General features: G+C 35.0%; 1 protein-coding gene across 8 annotated transcripts in view; it reads right to left on the reverse strand.

Moving 5' to 3' along the window:
• ct (homeobox protein, cut) overlaps positions 1–22,092 on the reverse strand; it is a 381,789-nt gene that overhangs the window by 20,102 nt on the left and 339,595 nt on the right. For 7 of the 8 annotated variants that reach the window (XM_067781269.1, XM_067781267.1, XM_067781272.1 and 4 more), the window contains exon 6: positions 19,606–21,294. In XM_067781269.1, coding sequence (XP_067637370.1) covers positions 19,606–21,294 — 1,689 coding nt within the window. The remainder of the gene's footprint in view (positions 1–19,605; positions 21,295–22,092) is intronic. The other variant, XM_067781273.1, reaches the window with a different exon arrangement.

Here is a 22,092-nt window from a genome sequence, read left to right on the forward strand (position 1 = left end):
TCGTTTTATAAACTTTTCCATAATAATTTGGTCAGTTTCTGTACATTTTTAAAAATTTGTTTACTAATTTCCGCTGATTTTTGTTGTTAAAAACGCTGTACATATTGTAAGGAATTTACTGCAAATCCTCTTATTTGCAACCTTCTGCTAAGTTCGAATCACTAAACTGTTGAATAAATAACTCCACTTTTCAATAATGCAAAATGGCCTTTATTAAAGTACTTCACAATAAATAACTCTACTATTGCTCGACAGATAACGTCACTGATCTTCTTCACAACTTTGTACAGGCCTTCCCAACTGCACCGAAATTTGGATGGAACACCTTTCCGCCGGTGAGGGTTGTATAACAGTACCAAATCTCCGGCCAAGAAACCTTCCGAATTATTGTTCTCATCGTACCTGTGTTTCATCGTACTACTCATTACCCTGGTTCGTTCCCTCACACTCTGTTGTTTGGCCAATGAACTACTTCGTAGAGCTTGCGCTTGACGGATTTGCTTTGCATAATCAGTATCGTTCCGACGCTTCACAACAGTAGTGTGCCCTGGCTTGAAACCATCCTTGCATTCTTTCTGCGAAATTCTTTCCTTCGTTTTAGTACATCCGTTAGGGTTTTTCAATGCCAGTTTTTCTCTCACAGGTACCTTCGGTTTTGATTTGTTTGGCCCATTTGTTCCATCAACCTTTGCTCGATCTACTTTCTTTGACTTTCGTGGGCTCTGCCGAATATCCTCCACAAGCACTTGCTTACTGATGAACCCTTTTTCCAAACTGAAGTTAAGTGTCACATCCTGGTTCTCATAACGCATCACCCTTCTCTGCATATCGATCTTGATGTCATGGTCAACTAAGAAGTCCACTCCCAATATGACTTCATCAACAATCTCTGCCACAATAAATTTGTGCAGAACCATGACCTTCCCAATTAAGACTTCACATATCACTTCTCCCTGGACTTGGTTATACTCGCTTGTGACCGTACGCGACCTTGCTCCAGGTAATGGCTTTACTCTCCTGTAGACCAAATCAGATCGAATCAAGGAATGAGATGCGCCCGTATCTACAGTCAGTACATGTTCTTTGCCATCCACATTCCATCTGACGGTAAGACTGCTTGATTTCCTTCCAATTTGCGACACAGATAACACAGGACATTCAATAGCTGGAGCTAGCTCTCGATCTCTACATCTTACTCGCTCTTGCTCATCCCCTCCAGCTTTGTTAATAAAACCACTCATGCCGTTACACCCACTAGGATCAAGATCGGAATGACGTGCAATGTGACCGGGCTTCCCGCATTTGAAGCATTTGATAACTCTCTTACTCCTCTTTTGCGATCCTTTCAGCCCCTCCAATATTGCGTCTACCCACTCTGGCCTTTCTACTTCCACACGGCGTGCTTTGAAAACTGGCTTATACAGAAGCGACGCTGTTTCCTGAATCAGAGCTTGTGAAACCGTATCTGCGAATTTTGGCTTTGGGTTTGCGTATGAAGCTCGCTTTGTTTCGACGTCCCGTATGCCATTTATAAAGCTCTGAATCTTTACCCTTTCAGTGTATTCCACGGGTGCGTCCGCATTCGCTAAATGTGCCAGCCTTTCAACATCCGACGCAAACTCTTGCAATGTTTCACCAGGCCTCTGGAAGCGGTTCAGTAACTCCATTTGGTATATCAGTCTCCTGTGTTCGCTTCCGTAACGTCGTTCTACAGCAGCCATCCATACGTCATAACTGTTTCGTTCGTATTCTGGAATAGTCTATAAGATTTCGGAAGCTGGTCCTTTCAATGCTACGAAGAGTGCAGCGACTTTATCTTCAGCATTCCAGTTGTTCACTGTTGTGGTCTTCTCAAATTGTAGCTTAAAGACCTGGAAAGGAACAGAACCGTCAAAGGATGGTGTTTTTACCTTTGGATTACTTGCTGAAACTGCTGGGCGATTTAGTTGCAACACCTGTATACGATCTTTCAAAGCATCCACCTCGGCCTCCATTTTATATTGTCGTTCACTAAAAGCCTTCAGCTGCGATGAGGCTTTTGTTTCCTGTGCCTCCAGCTTCGTTGAGATACGCTCTTCCTGTGCTTCGAGTTGTAATGTTATGCGTGCCTCTTGCTCTTTTAATTGTTCTGTTTGTGACGCCATGTATGTTTTCTGTTCATCCAATTGTGCTTCAGTCTTCGATCTGATGCGTGTCTCCTGCGATTCGAGTTGGGAGATATTGCAGCCAAAATCATGTTAAAGTCTGTGCTCGTAACTGTCTGCGATGTTTCGTTTTTTTCTTAAATTTTTGTTGTTGTCTCGTCCACATCAGGATAAAAGACATACTCGGCCACATCAATTCCTTGCGACTCCATTACCTCTCGTAGCCGGGCTTGAAGTTCGATCTTATTGCCGGTTGTATTCAACCCACGGTTCTCCAACTCCTTTTTCAGTTGCTGGATCCTCAATTCACTCAACTTTGCCATGTCCAAGTTGTATTACCAATCTTCGGAATTTATTCAACAATTCCTCTTCTGACACCAATTGTAACGAATTTACTGCAAATCCTCTTATTTGCAACCTTCTGCTAAGTTCGAATCACTAAACTGTTCAATAAATAACTCCACTTTTCAGTAATGCAAAGTGGCCTTTATTAAAGTACTTCACAATAAAAAACTCTACTATTGCTCGACAGATATTTTGCTTAATCAAAACTGATTGTAGCGCCTCTACTGTTGCTGCCTTTTATACTCTCTGATTTCCTCGTTGCATCTTCTAGGCGCTTCCAGAATTTACTTAGTTACTGCTATATAATTATAACTACAGATGTACGTGTATAGCTCTCATATGCGCGTGTATTTGTTAGCGACACTTCCACAATTATAATTGCATATCTCAGATAAGATATCTGTATGTGTTTGTGCGTTGCTTCTCCCCTGCGTGTACGTACATATGTGTAGACATAATTATTGAATTAGTGATGTGCATCAAGTGACTGCTTAGATGACAGCACCCCTTAGTGTTGCTAATATTCGTAACAATATGTTTTATTTTACTTTTAAAATTTCGGTAAAGATTTGCTAAAAATAAATAAAATTTTTTTTTATTTCAATATCGATTTTATACAAAACGGAATTAAACATTTTCTTACAAAAGCTTAAAAATTGTTTAAGTTAAAGAAAGGAAAAGTTGTGGTTATACTGTTGTATTTACATATTTGGAGTTTTACTTGAGATTTCGGTTAAATGTTTTCCAATATTCATATGCGGCGAATTCAGCTTAGCTAAATAGTGGTTAAAATTGAAGATATAACTATGCTGCTAAATGCTTAGAAATATTTTTGTATGTTTTTCAATAAACCTTTTTTGCGGCGAATTCACGTTAATTTTTATGATATGACTGTGCTTTTATGTGCTTAGAAATATTTTTGGATGCTTTACCACAAAAAATTTTTTGAAAGCCAGTTCATTTATATAATTTACGATACTTCAAGTTGTTTGAGTAGAAGTAAAAAGAAGTTGTGGTTTTTATAGAATACTAATTTGCAGTTTTGGTTGAGTTTTCGTTTCAATGTTTTCCAATATTTATATGCAGCGAATGTAACTTAGCTAAATAATGGATAAAATAAATGTTATAACTGTGCTGCTAAATGCGTATAAATGTTTTTTAGGCTTTTCAATAAAATTTATTTACGGCGAATTTACGTTTGATTAAAATATTTTGAAAACATCAAAATCAATTGTAAACGTTGCGATATTTTGGGCTTTAATAAGATGCAAATTTGCATGCGGCGAATTTATTTAAGTAGCCTTCTGTTTGAATTTTGATGAATTTTAAAAACGGATTTGTTAAGTTATAATTTTCGTAAATTTTTCGTTTATCGTGGCAAATATTGTTGTCAGTTCTTGTCATTGCCATTTGCAAGGTATTTTGTACGCGGCGAATTTGTAATTATTTATTCGTATCAAAGTGCGTGTCGCTGGTAGTAAGTATATAATAAATAAATAAATGTAAGTCGCGATAACCTCCGAAGAGATCTAAGGCCGAGCTTTTCTTCCCATTTGCGTCGTGCTCCTCTTTATTTTCCCTACAAATTGGCCGGACGGGACCTACATGTTTTATGCCGACTCCGAACGGCATCTGCAAGGCAGATGAGTTTTCACTGAGAGCTTTTCATGGCAGAAATACACCCGGAGCGCTTGCCAAACACTGCCGAGGGGCGACCCCGCTTAGAAAAATTTTCTTCTAATTGAAAAACCTTATTTCTAAAATTTTGATGTTGCTTTGCCCGGGGTGCGAACCCAGGGCATACGGTGTGATAGGCGGAGCACGCTACCATCACACCACGGTGGCCGTAAGTTGTAAGTATATGGTTTTCCCATATATATAACTTGCTGTGTACGGCGAGTTCGTTTATGTTCATTTCAAGTTTATGATTTTATCTAGTTGTAGAATAAACCCTTGTACCCCAATTACGTATTTTTTTCAATTAGTCTGATCATATGTCTATATTTATTCAGCTTGTATTAGTTTTAACAATCGGAAAAATACATCAGCGCACACATGCACATCTAAAGCATTTGAGCATACCGGCAACATCAACGCAACTTAGTATTTTACCGCTACTTTATGTCATTGTTGTCATACATGAATTTTTAATTTGCTTTAATTTTTGTTGTAAGTATGTAAAACACATTCTTCTGCATTCTTTTACACTTGTTGTTGTTGCTTTTATACTGAAAGTGTCATATATGTAGTATACATTGCCATCGCCGACAACAATATTCGATTTTTCATTTTAATGCAGTGTAAAACTAAAATCGGGCCAAGAAAATATCTCTTTAAAAGCATGCGTGCATGCGTGTGTGTGTAAGTAGATGCGTTTAGTCTTGCGGCTTTTAGTAGCGGTGTATTTTAGTCACATACTGACACATGCTAAATTGCTAATTTCTATATTAGCCATCTTTGTTTAATGTGCTGTTGTTGTTTTTATTGTTTTACACGGTTCTAGATGAAAGAGAATCAAAGTAGCATATTAAGAAGTCTCAGATTAAGAAGTTGCGTACCACGTCCATTTTAAAATGCCCCTCGCCGCCCTCACATACAAAATTTGTCATCGTCAAGTCATTTGAAGATGGATCTTCTCTGTGCACTAACCGATGACTATGCGTGCATCTCGCTTTTGATAGACATACTTGCCGAATCATTGTGACTGTGGAGGACGGGTCAGCGTTGTTTGTCACTAATGCGATCGTTAATTAATATGGCGTCTTCGAGCCTCATTTGTGTTATTGTGTGTGCTTTTTTTCTCCTCTAGTAGTCTTTGGATTTGCGCTTATTTATTAGTGTTGATATTTAAATAAAGCGCTTTGACTTTTTTATAACACAGTTTTTTTAAATAATGTAATCCTTTCTTAATGCTGCAATTTTACTTTGCAGCGAATTAATCTATGCTACTTTATAGGCTAATTTAAGTCACTAGTGTAGAAAATTTGTGAGATGAGACGATTTTAATGCATTTTCAGTGAAAATAATGTATGCGGCGAATTGCGACAGTTGAACAAAAAGGCAACGTAGATGTGCTGAAAGTTGTTAAACAAATAACTCCATCGCAAAATGAACAAAAACTACAAGTCATAAATTAGAACTGCAATATTCTTTCATTCGCAAACTATTTGTGTACTATTTTTACGCGGCGAACTAAAATTTATGTCAATTGCGATGCAAAATTCTTTCCGAAATCACTTCCGCCTGTTTTGTTGTGATGAATGTAATACCGCTCCCGGAAGAAAAGGCATTGAAGAGATTAACAAGGTGTAATCGAAAAAGCTGTCGCCTTGTCCGTCCTAATGTCACGTTGTTTAAATTTTTCCCAAAATATTAAATAAATTATAAATTAAAAATTGCTTCAAATAAATGTTTTCATACATTTAAAAGCAATAGGGCAATCCCCGCTTAATTAATATGAATCTAAAATATTTGCTGCATTTTCGAGCAGTTAGGGAGAAGAGCTTAAAGCTATAAACTAGTATAGATTTTTAATTTGGCCTAATCTTCTTATTCAGATTTTTCAGCAGTTTCAGTTGAAATTAAAATAGTTTGATTTTGTTTTTCTCGGCATTCAATCTATATGCACTACTATACACACGTCTGCTAAGAATTGTCGTGTGGGTAAATTTTGAACTATAAGGAAACATTTGCGTACAATTTTAAATATTTTTTCTTACGGCGAATTCGAAAGAAGTATAAAAATAATTTTGTATCAATTACTTCAAAGTAAAAAGAATTCACGCTTCTTTGAAATGAGGTCGCAAATAGATTTAAGAATACGGCGAATTCAGTTTGTGACGCTGAAACTTTGGGGAATGAATTTACTGTCGACATTTTGGATGTAAGAATGACTTTGAGCAAATTTAACCATATTTTTTGTCACGGCGAATTCGTGAGGCATACGAAAATTGGTACATGCACAAAGTTAGCAAGAATTATACATATTTCTGTTTATTGACACTTCGGGTAAATTATTTAATGCGGAGAAACCGGTTTCTTTATACATCTACGCGGAATAATCTTTTCCTTAAATTTCACTGTCTAATCTCTACCTCCAAATGGATATTTACCCATTTCATGGCATGCCCTGATTGCAGAAAAAAAACCAATAACAAAATCATCAAAAAAATTTACTACGGTTCTCTTAAACGATACTAAGTACTTTCGACACTAATTGTAAGCAAACACTTGCATTTAATTGCCAAATGAGTGAAGTAAAGCGAATATACAAAAGTAAACACATATTGCAATTATCCTTTATAGACATAGACGCACAGACAACAAGACAATAGGATTGATTTTCATATGCGATGATACGGCATGGCTAAGGTAAGCGGCTGATGATGATTGGCTAACCTTTTTCACTTTGGCAGCGAACGTCCGAAAGGATACTTTTACATACAACTTAAGGCAAGTGACAATATTATTAACAAATGTTGGTATTACAACAATGGAAGACAAAAGACAAATTTGATATAAGAAGAAAAATAGAAAACAAAGACGGCACTGAAGGAAGCTGAAGGTGCTCTCTTTAAAACGAAATTGTACAAAAACTGCGAGGTAGCGAAGAAATAGGTTTTTGGGTGGAAAAAGTAAACAAAAATCGGGCAAATTCGCCTGCATTGTGAAGCTAAATCTTGGAGAGCAAATAATGGCATGGCAACACTTCCGCATTTATAAAAGGCGTCGACTGTTTGGAGGACTAGTGGCAGTATATGAAAGAACAACGTAAATAGCTCGGTTGACCAAAAGTGGTCAGTTTACGGGCGAAAGAGGAAGGGAGTAAAACTTTTTCCGTTTTCCCCACTTCTCAACCAGACAGACATTGCGTATCCCACGCCAGCCGGCATGTGCACCCTTAATCGCATACAACCGACCGGCATAGCAAAAGTCATTGCATACTTGCAGGCGCTGCAATTGTGGTAGTGGCGGCAACGTTGGCGGCTTAAATCAAAAAGAGTATATGTGTGTGCCGACAAAGGGCGACACGACAAATGTTCCATTTTGGTATCGGACACTTGAAGTAAGCGGATGTGTGTGTGTGTGCTAACGAAATTTTTCTGACCTTTTTTGTAATGTTTTGTGTTTTTTTTTTTTTGTTTTTGTTTAAGGGTGCAGCGCCAGCAAGCCTCATATTTCGCACAGACGACTATGGAATGTGACGAGTTAGTGGACTTGAACTGTGACAAAAATGCACGTTCCAGAAAGTGAAGTGTACGAGAAAACAAGCACATCTATGAATGACTGCCTCTATATTTGCGTATATAGCGTACATGAGCGTTTAAGAGTTAAGTAGCCGACTTGCGAGACTTTTGTCCACCCATTTGGTTAACTTGAAGCTTATAATTTGCTGTAGATTAACAGCACCAACAGCTGTGTGGTGTAGTCGACCTTCTCACTCATCGCTACAGTTTTAAATTTGTTGCGCTCAAGATGAAAGAGAAAACTCTAATAATTTGTTAATGTTCTGTCACCAGCATAACGAGAGAGTAAGAGAATTTTGGCAGAAAATTGGAGCTTTACTGTCCGATGGCAGGCATTAAATAGCACATGTGCACATTGCTGTCCATTGCATACATTTAGGCAGTATTTGGGGGGTATTAACTAAGTAAGAAAAATGTGAAAAATGATTTGCGACACAAAAGGGTTAAATTACTTAAAAGCCTAGAAAAAAATGTGGTGATGCTGAAATATGCAAGAGGGTAAGAGCGAGGAGGTATTTATTTATCCATATATAGGGCTGTCAGACAAATCTGTTAATTAAGTTAACACATGCGCCCAAATGTATGCAATATTAGTAGTAAGAGTTAAGAGCGCACAGTGAACCGAAAAGGCTTGACGGCTTTAATATAGGGGTTTAAATGCTGCAATTAAAGCGGTTACAGTTTTAGCCAAAGTATTCTTTGCTTTGCTTATACAAAAATACTTTACGGCGAAATGCCTTACACATATTTTTTAAAACATTCATTTAAAGTGTTATGCTTTATTATAAGCAGTAACTCGTTTTTCATTAATTTGTAACATAAAAGTTTTGCGGCGACTTTAAAATTAAGTATAATTATATTATATTGATAAATATATTCGTCGAGGTTAAGAACAAGGCAGTTTGTATATTATTAATTGCTTAGTTTTACTTTACGGCGAATTCATACAAATTTCTAGATATGTCGTTTGATTGCATAAAAATCTTCATAGCTTAAAATTGCTACACTGAAAAATGTTTTATGCAAGTTCTCTGCACGAGGAATTGGTAAAAAAAATCCAAACAGTGCTATCGAAGATAAATATCATCTAAAATACAATGTAAGTCCTATTCTGTGTAATGAAAGTAAAAAATATTGCGGCAAATTCAATTTGATGTCAAAGATATTTTAATATCAATTTAAGAACTGAATTATTAGCAACAAAAGATCCAAAAGTTCAAGTATGAAAACTGTTTTGATATCACAACTTTGAGTTTTTAGAATTTACATTTTTTTCGTACCCAAATGTCTATTATTAAGAAAAACAATTTGCGGCGAATTCATTTTGCTTCCATTATGCCTCTTTTGCTCCTAAATAAGGAGTATGACATTGATAAGGAGTATACTTGAAAGTCGACTTTTTATAAAAAACTACCAATCTTGAGTGTGGCAAATTGAAATAAGGGTTTACTCTCCCAACAAAAGTTATCGGAAAAGTGCTTAAATAGTGAAGCAACTTTTAAAGAAATATTCCGAGATTTTTTTTGCGGCGAATTAGTTTTATGAGCAATATTAAATAAAAAAGTAATTTAAACGCTAAAAAAGTGTCAGAATAAGTTTTAAAAATACTTGTGAGGCAGAAACTTATATTTAGCTAGTTGGCAGCCATTAAATGTTACAATGTCCTATAAGTTATTAGAAGTTCAAGCCTGAAAAATTCAATCATGCTTTAAAATAATACAAATTTTTAATTTGTATTTCATAAAAAGTAGCAAATTATTTCCACACCAAAGAAATCAATCATCAGCGAATTATGCTAACTTTTAACTAAGCCTCCGTCACTTATGCCTTTCGACACCGCCTCTACCACACAACCTTTCCACTTGAACGCATAGCAGCACTTCAAATTATTCAACTTTTTCGTTCTTACTTATATTTGTATATATTTTTTATGTTTACCCTTTGCACAACAACAATTGCAGCCTTTGAAGTTATTGTTTTTCACTGTTAGGAGAGCGTGACTTTTTCGTTGCTGTAATTGTTGTTGCGAAAAGTCGTCAACATTTTAGCGTCAAATTTTTTAAGCGTCAATGATTTTTTAATTGTAATTGTTAGAAATTGTAACGATGGAAAAAAAGGGATAAAATAACGCAAAACACTGACGTAGTATAATTTTAGGCAGGTAAGCGCAATTTCATGCTTGGTCAACGATGATAAGTAGGTGGGGAGGTGGAGTACGCACAGGAGTAGCGTGTAGAAAGAGAGAAAACATAGTGGCGCGGTGGTGAAGTTGGCTGCAGTATTAGTGTGCGGATTAAGTTGACGTGTGCTTTGCTTTAAAAACAAAAATGGCGACAACTGCGCCATCTGTAGTCATCTCACAGCATCTGAGTTTCTCTATCCAGAAATATGTTTATTGCATTTGTTTTTTAATAAATTTTCCCGCTCTATTGAGCTACACTCATTCACTTCTGCATTTCAATTCTCTACAGCCTTTTGTTAGGCGTATTGCCTTCATTTGCGGCATTATTTAAGGCTTTGTTTAATTTTTTTTTCGATTTCATTTCCAATTTCGATTGCATTTGTTTGTTTAAGTGCGCATAAGCAATCACTTTTTTACTTTTTTGCTTGTCATTGAATTTTACAATGCATCAAAGTTAACAGCCGCCTATACAGTATTGACAAAGTTCAAAGTGTATGGCCGTTGCATATTTTTAGGTGCGAAAATTATTCTAATTAATTGGAGTGTGACAAATGTTGAGTAATACACCTCATAGATTTGCAAAAGTAATTAACATGTTTTGTAAAAGCTACTGCTTAATGCTTAAATGCTTTTGAAAATTTAAGTGGATATTATTACTGATATGGACGAGCTTGCATTTTAAATGCTAATTGCGCCTAAGTATATGCAATGATTTTTGTTTGTAAAGAGAAATGAATTGTTTAAATATTGATCTGTGTAAAAATAGCATAAAATTTCGAATATTAATTTGAAAAATATTCAAAATGTAGATAAATAAAACCCAAGTCTTGAAATTAACACTTGGCTGTAACTTTTGCATAAATTCAATACTTTTTGACGTTAGATAGGGCATTTATGAAAAAAATTCTTAAATAAGGCGTTTTCAACAACATTTTAAGATGGGGTTTTTTGAAACACGTTGTGGTAGGGGCCTTTTTGAAAAATATTCTGAGATAGGGCGTTTTCGAATTGGCAGCCGCGACGGTTTAATATTCCACTCAGCCGTCGAACTAGTATTTGCCAAGAGCACGGAGTTATTTTATAACATAGGTCCTGGTTTTTGATAGGGTTTTTCAGTTTGGTCGTTAAAACAAACTTCTGGTAACACTACGGACTCAATCAGTCTATGTGAGGTCCTCATGGACCGGCCAGTTCAACCTACCTACCTACCAGCCGTCGAACTCTGCCGAAAATATTTTAAATAACTCCCAAGCTTCTCATAATTTTCCAAAAAAATTGTGTACTTTGACTTACGACTTCACGTTAAAGTCTTAAATTAACTAACAATCAGTCGAACGCAACCCTTTTTTCCACATCATCGAATACTTCCTCAAGTGTTTAACCTTTATTTCGTGCGTCGTACACTGCCAAGCACCTATAAATCCGCCAAACTGTCAACTGTCAAACTATTAACAAATTTAAATTATTTTTCTATAAATGCGTGCTATAGTACAATATAAAAGCCCGTATATAGCAACAAATACCAATAGTATAACAATAAATAGTCGTAACAATTGACGACATTTCGAAGAGCGCTTAAGCAATAGTTCGTACTTGGAATGCATTCTAACGAAAATGTAGCAAGGAAGTTAAAGAAGGTTGAGGTTAAATTGTTGGCAGCAGACGCCGATGTTTGGCGGCTACTGAAAAATTGCACATTTCCGCTTAAAATGAAATGTGAGCGGGTAAATACGTAACGCAGTAGGTTTACTATGAAAGTCATTGAGAACGTGGAGAAGGAGTTGTTTGTGTGGCAGATGCAGAGCGAAAGCAAAATCGAGTGATATGCCGAAATCGCAAAACAAAACACTTTGAAGAAAATGTCAACTTTTAAACGGAATGTTAGTATGAAATACAAATGGCAGCAGTGTAATTGAGAGTGTGAGGACAATGCGAGATAAGCGTTTGAGTATATTGTAGAGTTATAATTTTTGAGAGAACTAAATTTTACTACTACTATTTCACAGACACTTTGTAACAATTTTTATAAAAAAATTTCTATTTTCCTGCAGTTTTTGTTTTTTTTCATAATTTTTTTTTTATATACTATTTAATGATACTCTTTCTATTTAACTTTAGCTTTAAAATACTTTTTCTACTACCATTCTTATATTATATTTTTTTAAAAACATTATTTTATTACTTTACCGCTGTTTTCTAAAAGCTTACTGTCTTTTTTCTATTAGTTTTCCTACCATCATTTTTTTTTAAACTTGTTAACAGTTTTTCTATTTATTCGACTAACTGTTTTACTACCGTTTTCATTGACTCCTTTAACTTACGTTTTTACTACCTTTTTTTAATACTTTGACACAGACTTTCTTCTATCTTTCCCACTAATTTAATTATAAATTTTTACGTTGTTTTCTATTTTTGTTATATTTCTCTAAAATTTTTTTTTAATTTTCTCTACTACTTTTTACACAACTTTCTGTTTTCTGTTCTAGTCCTCTGTACCAACTTTTTTTTTTGGTATTTTATAAACAGTTTTTCTATTTAATCTACTACCTTTCTTTACTACTTTAACTAAGACTTACTATAATACGTTTCTGACTGACTTAATTATAACTCTTTTTAATTTCTCTACTACTTTTCTCAAAATTTTGAAACTTTTCTACTATCCTCTCTATTACTGTAATTTACTTTAAACTTCGCTCTCTTTATCATTTTAATTATATTAGAGATTTTTGTTTGTTTTTTATACTAATTTTCTCAAATTGTTAATAGTTTTCTACTACCTTTTCTACTAAAGTTTAAATACCTTTTCTACAACTGTTTTTAATTTTTTTCACCTTTCTCATATGCATATATTTTTATATTTTATACTAAATTTTTGATACCTTTTCTACTACTTTCCTTAATTTTTTCACCTTTCTCATATGCATATATTTATTTGAAATTCACTTATTTTCTACTCTACTTCTTTTCTTTACTACTTTAACATAGACTTTTCTGAACTTAATTATAGTTTTTCTATGGGTTTCTTTATTTTATGCAACTTTTTTAAACTTTAACATACTTTTCAAATATGTTATATATGTACTACTTTCATTTACTTTTAACCTCGCTCTCCTTGCAATATATTTGACTTATTTATTGAGAGGTTAGTTCTAATATCTTTCTCTGTAATTTAGTTTCAACCTTAGCAAGATTTTCTCGCTTTTTACTATTTTTCCAAAAATGTTCAATACTTTTCTACTACATTTTTAATACGTTTCTACTACTTTCCATTACTTTTTCACCTTTCTCATATGCATATATTTATTTGCCTCTTTAAAAATCCTTTTTTACCTCTAGTGATCTCCGCTTTCACTCGTTTTTACTACTTTTCTCATATTTTTGAAAACGTTTTTTCTACCTTTTCTAATATTTTTTAGTACCTTTCTACTAGTCTCTGTTATTTTTCCACCTTTTTCATATATATTTAAAAAATTTTGTTTCTTGGGGATATTTAAGCTATATCTCGATATTTTCTTACGGCTCTATTGAAACACAGCACTTTACCACTTTATGACATTCCACCCTTTGCTTTTGACAACTTCATTGTGTGCACCATAATGTTGACAACTACTCGTATTTTTAAAAACTTTGCTTACTCATGAATTATTTTCGTTTATCCTGAAAAGTGTGTGCTTAGAGTAGCTAAAACTTGCAAAATAGGCATGAACAACAAGCAAATGTGCAAAATTAACGATGAAGTGGCGCTGCAAAAAAAAAAAAAAAAAAAATTCCAACAAACAAAAACGAAAATTATGCATGCCGAAAATGTTAAATATTTCTATGCATTTTTGAATTTGATTTTGATTTTTTTAGAACGCCCCAAGACGACGGACTATAACGACATTAATATGAGAAAAATCAGGGAGGAAAAAAATAGGCGCCATAATATTTTAGGAGTGAAAAAAGTTTTTCAGAAGGGGTAATTAATAAGATTTTTGACAAAATTGAAAGCAACTTTTAGAAATAAAAGCAGAACTCGAAAAAAATGTTCACACATAAGTAATTTAAATTTTTTTTGTTTTAAATCTTAAATGAGTACTTTTGCCTTGCTTATCTTTTTCAATACTTATTTATCTGTACGCGTATTTGCATGGCTACAAGCGTGTCAACATTGGCTCAACGCCAATTATTGGGGTCAGCGTGTGAAAAAATATTCCTTCTTTTACTCATATGACAGCTTATATTCCTTTGTAGCTACGTACAAACATACCTATAATGCAGTTAGGCAGTAAACACACATACATATATAAGATAAGTTTATTTGTATGTAATTACTTGTAGTGTTGTTTGCTTGTATGCTTTTTTGCCTTTGTACGCATTGACACAAAAGATCAGCGACAAGGTGTTAAGTGCTGGTAATTAATTTAATTTGCTCATGGAGTAGCATGTGACAGAATGGGTATAAATATCAAAGAGAGTATAAAGTAAATAAATGGGTGTAGTTTCAACTTAAAAATTGTGCATGTTTTATTAGATCTTGTTGGTATAGAAATATCAATGCCTCCAAAAAATGAAATGAAATGTGAAAAAGATGAGAAAGTAGCCAAATATGTATGTATAATTTTTAAAGTAATTTTGTAAAATCATAGCTTCGGCCAGGAAGGCCGTTAAGATGATAATTATGATAAAAATATTTACTACTTTTTAATTTCCTACTAATTTTTTTAAATTTACTACTACTTTTTTAATTTCGCCGCTTATATTTGATTTTAATTATTTTCATCTACTCGGCTACAGCTATCTACGTAGCGTATTTCCTTCAACCTAAAATATCTTACTAATTCCGATTTCATACTATTTCAGATGTTTTAATTTCAATAGTTTTGCTACACATGCGCTGTGTTATTTTTATCTTGTTAAGATGAAAATTAGTGTAACCTGTGTAACTTACTTTCTTGGTCTAACTTCATTACTTATCCTTCAAATTTAACATATGCGCTTTGAAGTAAGCAAACCTTATGCCTTATGGCATGCAAAACTTGTTATCAATTTTCGTGCATCAGCGGTGTAAGAAAGAATCGAATTCAAATATAAAACTAAGTACTGAATCTTAATTAGTTGCTTTTGAGATATTTATTTCGTATTTGCATGCGAATTTTGCAAATGCTGTAATTAGCAGACGGCAACTTCTCAGATTTTTTCTTCATGTGAAATTGTAATTAAAAAATTTTGAAACGTGCGAAAAAAAATTAAAAGGACGAATAAAATAAAGCAATATAAAATAAACATTAAATAAAATAAAAAAAAAATTAAAGTTTTAAAAAAATTTTCCTAAATAAATTTTGGTAATTTGCTGTCTACGCCATAGCATGACAGGCAATTTGGTCAATAAAATTTAAACAAATGAATGATTATATATAAAATCAAAGATAATTAAAAATTTCACATTTTTAATTTTTGTAGTCTGGCAGTAAGCCAATGAACAACCAATCAATGCAAGCAAACTAAAAATGCAGCGTTTGAGAGTGTGCGTGTAAAGTAGGGAAAGGGACGATAGGCGCGGTATGATGCGGTTAAGCACAATCTACACAAAAAAATTTAAGCGATTGCGGCAGTTGCATGCAAATTAGCAAAAAAAAAAAAATGTAAAAAAAAAAACAAACAACAAGTTTGTTGATGTGCGCGCGAAAAATTGGAGTACTACTCGTGCAAAAATATAAGAAAAAAAAAACACATTAAATAATAAACAAAAAATTTAAATGACGTTTATACTTTGCAAATATTTATGCCATTTTTTTTATCAGACATTCGGAGGTGGTTCCCAAATGTTTATATGCCTCACATGCTATTGTGGTCAATTTATTTGTTGTTTATATACACCGAAAGAAATGAAGCTAGAAAAAGCAGGAAAACAGGTTTGTTGTGCTTAAATTAATGGAAATTTATTAAAACTGAACGCGTTATGGTTAATTTAACCGAGTTTTTTCTATCAATAAAAAAAAATGTGTTTAGGTATTTCAACAGAAGAAAAAATGTTGGTTCAAGTTAACAATATTCTGGAAAAATGGCAGCTTCTCAAACAATCCAACTGGTTTTTCTGTTAAACGTCCTGATTTCATTGATCATTTCAACAGCGTACAACTGTCAATATTACGCAAATGCATCCGCTTATTTTAAAGAGAAACTTACGCTCACGGCGTTCACTACTTCGTTCTTATGGTTTATCGTGCCACAGAAATCTCTGTCATATTAACAGCCACTGTTATACCAATGTTGACGGTAATCTGTTACCTTAACCGTTTTTATTGGTATTGTGGCGACCATTAGCAGTTTCGATATGTCACTATGTTGCTGACAATAAATGCTTGACAACAACAAAAGCAGATTAAACAGATGAAATGGAAGATAGCCACACATATCCATAGAAGACAACAGAGGATTTGAGATGCAGAGATGTACAGCGATATTACTCAGGCATATACATTGAAGGCAACATTCTATATGAGATATAGAAACGAGCAGTAGGTGAGCAACCATTCGAGAAGGAAATAGGCGAATAAGAACTTGAGAGTATAAAATCAGAGCAATCTAAGGAGTAGTTACTGAGTTTTATTTTAACACGCTATAATGAAATACGCGAATACATTTAATTGCGAAGATCTACTACCATAGTAGTGCTGTTTATAAAGTGCTTTTTCTATACATAACATTTGCGTTTATAACTCGAACGAAGATTTCTTAAAATCCGCCACAGTATTTTTAGGGTGATATTAATAATTGGTCGTTAACAGAGCAGAACAAGACGGCCACCGTGGTGAGATGGTAGCGTGATACGCCTACCATACCGAAAATCCTGGGTTCAAGCCCTGGAAAAAACAACTTCAAAACCTTCAGAAAAAAGTTGTTTAAAAAATCTGTTTTTTTAACAGAGCTGTATTTTACACTAGATGAACTTTTTTTGTTGATTTGACTAGTGAATTAATCAATTTAGAATTAACAATTTCTGCTTAGTTGATTCAACAGCTATTTTCGATGGATGAACATTGAAAGAAATGCCGGTTGAATTGACTCGTAGTTCGGTTGATTTTACCAGCTTTTATCTTTCAGTGTATTTAATTCATTGCTGTACGAATTGTGTTCATTAGAAAATCTATTTTCTATATAAATTACATAGGCATGTGTGTGCAAAAACATAAATTTTTGTGTAATTATTTATGTCGAAAAATTTTGAATAGCAATAAATGCAACGCAACGGTCCACAAATACCAAATTGAAGGCGTCGCTTAGCTTTTTCGGATTGATTGTTTTTGTTGGCGCTATATAGATTGTGCGCACAAGCGCCTAAAATGCATTACACGTACATATGTTTTATATTATTTAGTTAGGTAGTATGTGAAATTTTGTGCTGAATTTAATAAAATTTATTGCACAATATATTTAGTTTGCAAATTTTTTTTTGAGATGTTTTTTTTTTTTCTCTATGCATTATTAATTTCGTGTTATGTTTGATTTGGATGTCACTTTGGCATACTTTTGCTTAAGCTTGTATGTCTGTATGTGTGTATTTATGTAAGCTGACATTTGCAAGTTGTTGGCCTTCAGTGTGTTTGTGTGTGTGCTTTATTTGATTTTCCGTTTGATTGCATTAGCAGCTAAATTAATTTAGTTGAATTTCTGGTAACTTATGATGCCGGTTTTTTTTTCGTATGAAAAATATTTGTTTGTATGTGTGATGCGATTTTTATTAATTTTTTAAGAGATGTGCAATAAAAAAAATGTTTAGCGGGAATTGTATATTGTTTTGAGTGTAGAGTTAGAAATAAAATTTTTGAAAACAAAATTTTTCCGCCATATAAAATTAAAAAAAAAAGCATAATAAATATTTTAGAATTTTTTTTAAATTTTATTATTTTGTAAATTGTCTCTATGTATTGCCTTTTTGTTCCATTCCTTTTTATATAAAATCTGGTATAAGTATCTATATACCATATGTTTTTAATCCAAAATTGTGGGGAATATATTTAGGTTCCTTCAGCAAAACTTGATCAATGACATTGGATTATATAGCACTGCGTTTATTAGCAACTCTTCCGCTGTTCACAATTTTATCAATATTTACCACGAATCGAGCGCCACCTACGGGGAAATTTTCTCGGGCCCCCTTTCCAAAACATGAGCTTACTTAATTCGAACGCATATACGAATTATTTGAATCCGTGAGCTATTTGGCGCATTTTTTACTTCAAATTGCATTTCAATCACGCTCTGAATTATTTAGGGTATGTATCGGAATGGTTTTCTGTGATCTTTCCAAGACTATTTCTGGACATTTTGTTTTGTATCTTTTCGGTACAGTTTTGGAGCAGTTTCTTGTTTGCATTCGGAATAATAATGCAATCATTTAGAGAGTATTTAGTGATCATTTCGGGATTATCGCTGAACAATTTCGAGATTCCTTTCGATATTATTTTGGGACTATCCCTGACCGTTTTGGCACCGTTTTTGGTGTTATTTCGAGGGTATTTTGCAATTATAGCGAGACCAATTTGGAATTGTATAATAATTTCAGGATTGATTTCGAAAGTTCTTTGAACTATAAGCCGGTTCATTTTGCGATTATTTTTACTTTTGGTACATTGCGTGTCTATTCCGGATCATATCGGAACTATTTGGTATCATTCTAGGACTATTTCAAAATATTTTCCACATGTTTCTTGGACTATTCATGGAGTTAATACGGCACAGTCTCGGGATGATTCGGGACTATTACCTGTTCTTTTTGGGATGGTTTGTGGATAATTTTAAATTATGAGATGTTTTCGTCTTTATATCTGGATTATTTAGCGGTCGTTCGGGTTATCATTTAGGGATCGTTTCAGGACTTATTCAATATTATTTTCTGGATCATTTCGCAAATATTTAAAATATCATATGAAGGCTAATAATTGTATATTTCATTTTGTTCGTGCGCACTGAGCCGCGAGTTGTTATCGGTTAACGGTGCTATGTGGTGTCATTGCGCTAGCACCGGAAAAAGTGAGTTATGGCATGGGTCACCGCTATTAACGATTACTTTAAAAAGGGGGATTCCACAGCACAATTATGCTCTCATTGCGTAGACGAAAGGACAATCACTTAAAGTTTTTGGAGACCTATGCATTAAGACATCGCGTCAAGCTCAATAAGGAGTTCTTTGGAGTGTTTTTTTTTTTGCTTGTTTATTTCTATGAACGCAATTGCAGCTCTCTGAACTAAAACTAAATAAGGTGTATATAGAATGACCTGCTTGGATATTCTTCTAATTTTTTACCACATATCATTCTTATGACAGAGTTTTATCAAGTTCAATTTTTAACACAATACAAAGATTAAAATTTTCTAAAACATAACGCAATAGCATTTGACAAACCCTCACCTGTTGCAGCTTATCACTAGAGCCGCACACATATGTTGCTAGCAAAAGAAAAAAGTTTATCAACACTCAGAGTTCTTGCTGCGCAACGTAACGCACAAATACCTGCGTGCGGTTGCAGCTGTCAGGGGCACATTTAGCAGCACATTATAAACACCGCCTCCCAATCCGTTTTGTCTTCTATATTTTCAGTTGCTTAAACACTTTACTAACTGTCACAATGTGTTGCGCTGTCAAAACTTTATGCTAAAGGGATAATAGTATATAAATAACAAAAAAAAAACATTTTGTACTCACCTTTCTTCGGTATGAGCGACTTGAGCAGCATCACAGCGCTATCATCACAGCCCCAGGCATGCATTTTGCGATAACTGTCACGTCCTTTCTCGGTCAACTTATCCCATGGCTTCGGTTTGGACAACAACTCCGATACGGTGCCCTGTGACAAGCCCAGTATATATTTGGCAAACAGCCGCTGACCAATATTATGCACTGATAACAGTTCACGTATGCGACGCGAGATATGCAATGTGTCCAACGGTTGATTGGCATACTTATCCATGTTGTAGCGCAACATTTCCTGCAACTTGGCTTCCATTGGATCACTTTTCGGTATGAGCGATTCGCCGAGACGACCAGCCATGGAAGCACCTGGTGGCAGTTGCAAATCATCAGCAAAGCGGAAATGACCGCGTTCCTGAAATTGGAATGGTAGGGCGTGTAAATAGCCAGGTGGCAAGTGCGGATGTGGTTGTGCGGACATTACGGCAGCGGCAGCCATAGCAGCAGCGCTTGGCGTATTTACATGCGGTGTGCCACACAATGTATTGTTGTTGTCCTCGAGCAACATAGATTTGCTGTTGGCACCATTTAAGGACGCATGATGGTCATCACGCTGATCGTGTGTGTATGGTGTGTCCGCTTCATGATTATTGCTGTGTTGCACATCCATGCCGCTCGACTTTTGATGCGCATCAGCGCTGAGATGTGGCTGATGCAGGTGGTGATGATGTGACGGCATCGGCGGTGGTGGCGGTGGTACCGGTGCTTGAGAGCTTCCTGTAGAATCAGACGATCCTTGCGCATGGTGACTATGATGCTGATGATGGTGGGATTGCATGAGTGAATCTGTACGTAGAGAGGAAGAAGAAGAAGTAGGTGTTGCTGATGAAAAAGTGGAATTAACTAATTGGCTAAGCAGCGCAGTAGAGGAGGGTCCATGCTGCTGTGCTACTGCGGCTGCATTCGCAGATTTCTGTTGCTGGTGATGTAGGTGGTGCTGGTGCATGTGGTGGGACATAAGTGCTGGGTGCTGGTGGTGCGGGTGCATTGAGTGATGCATTTGATGATGCTGCTGCTGCAGTGTCTGTGATGTCGGCAAACGTTGCTGCAGCTGATTGGCAAACATGTTATTGGCGTTTAATCCTTTCGCGGAGTTAGCATTATTACCAGCTGTGGGCATTTTAAAACCACGCCAATACGAGTTCACTAACTCTTCGCCGAGCAGCGTACCAAAGGTGTCAACATTTTCGTCGAAACCTGCAGAATTGCTGGTAGGTGCGGTTGAATCAGTTACATGTTGCTGCAGTGCTGCTAATTCGGACTTGACTAATGCTTCATCATTATCGTCATCACTCTCCTCCGCATCTACATCGATTGTGTGCGGTAAAACGTTTGAATTCTCAGTTTGCTGCGCTGTTTGTGTGCTCTTCATCATTGGTTCCTCCTTTTCTTGCAGTTCACTATTGGCGGAGTCAAGCTTGTTTCTTTGCTGCTCATCAGCAATATTTTCCTCATCATCGAAAATTTCTATTTTTGGTATTTTAGGCAATATTTGTTCATTTGTTGCTATTGTTGTTGCATCTGACGTTTTATTCGTGTCATCCACTTTAGTTTTCTCGTGTTCCTTGCTGGTGCTGGCCGCAGCATCGTCGCCATCAACATTGTCATCGCTTTCTTGCTGTTGGCTGGCAGCAACTGTTGTTCCTGTGGAACACAGAGCAAATAGACACAGCAAACAATAATGATGTTGTTGTAACAACAATTCTTCAAAATTCATATTCATAAGTTGTTAATGAAGTATGGGATTTATCGGTTGGTTTTATGTAGGAATGGAGGGAGATGATTTTTTTTTCAATGAATATTGGTTACCAATTAATGGAAAAATATGATTTAAATAAAAAAAGGAACAAAATATTATTCTTAACTGCACTTTATGAAATGTGTGGTTTTTTGAAAATTAAATGCATTTTTTATTATTTATTTATTATTTATTCTAAACAAAATATTTAAAAATATTTCTTAATAATGTTTTCACCCAAATATTTTTTCATCATTTTTAATAAAAATTAAAAAAATTATTTTATAGTAATTTTGAAGCATTTTCTTTAAATAATTTGCATCTATTTTGAATAATTTTTTTGTTCAAATGGAACTATTTAAAAATAAAAAATAATAAATAAATATAAGGCGCGATAACCTCCGAAGAGATCTAAGGCCGAGCTTCTCTTCCAATTTGCGTCGTGCTCCTCTTGATTTTCCCTACAAATTGGCCGGACGGGACCTACATGATTTTATGCCGACTCCGAACGGCATCTGCAAGGCAGATGAGTTTTCACTGAGAGCTTTTCATGGCAGAAATACACCCGGAGCGCTTGCCAAACACTGCCGAGGGGCGACCCCGCTTAGAAAAATTTTCTTCTAATTGAAAAACCTTATTTCTAAAATTTTTGATGTTGCTTTGCCCGGGGTTTGAACCCAGGGCATCCGGTGTGGTAGGCGGAG

The sequence above is a fragment of the Eurosta solidaginis genome, chromosome 4 (assembly GCF_040869045.1).
Source record: "Eurosta solidaginis isolate ZX-2024a chromosome 4, ASM4086904v1, whole genome shotgun sequence".
Classification (NCBI taxonomy): domain Eukaryota; kingdom Metazoa; phylum Arthropoda; class Insecta; order Diptera; family Tephritidae; genus Eurosta; species Eurosta solidaginis.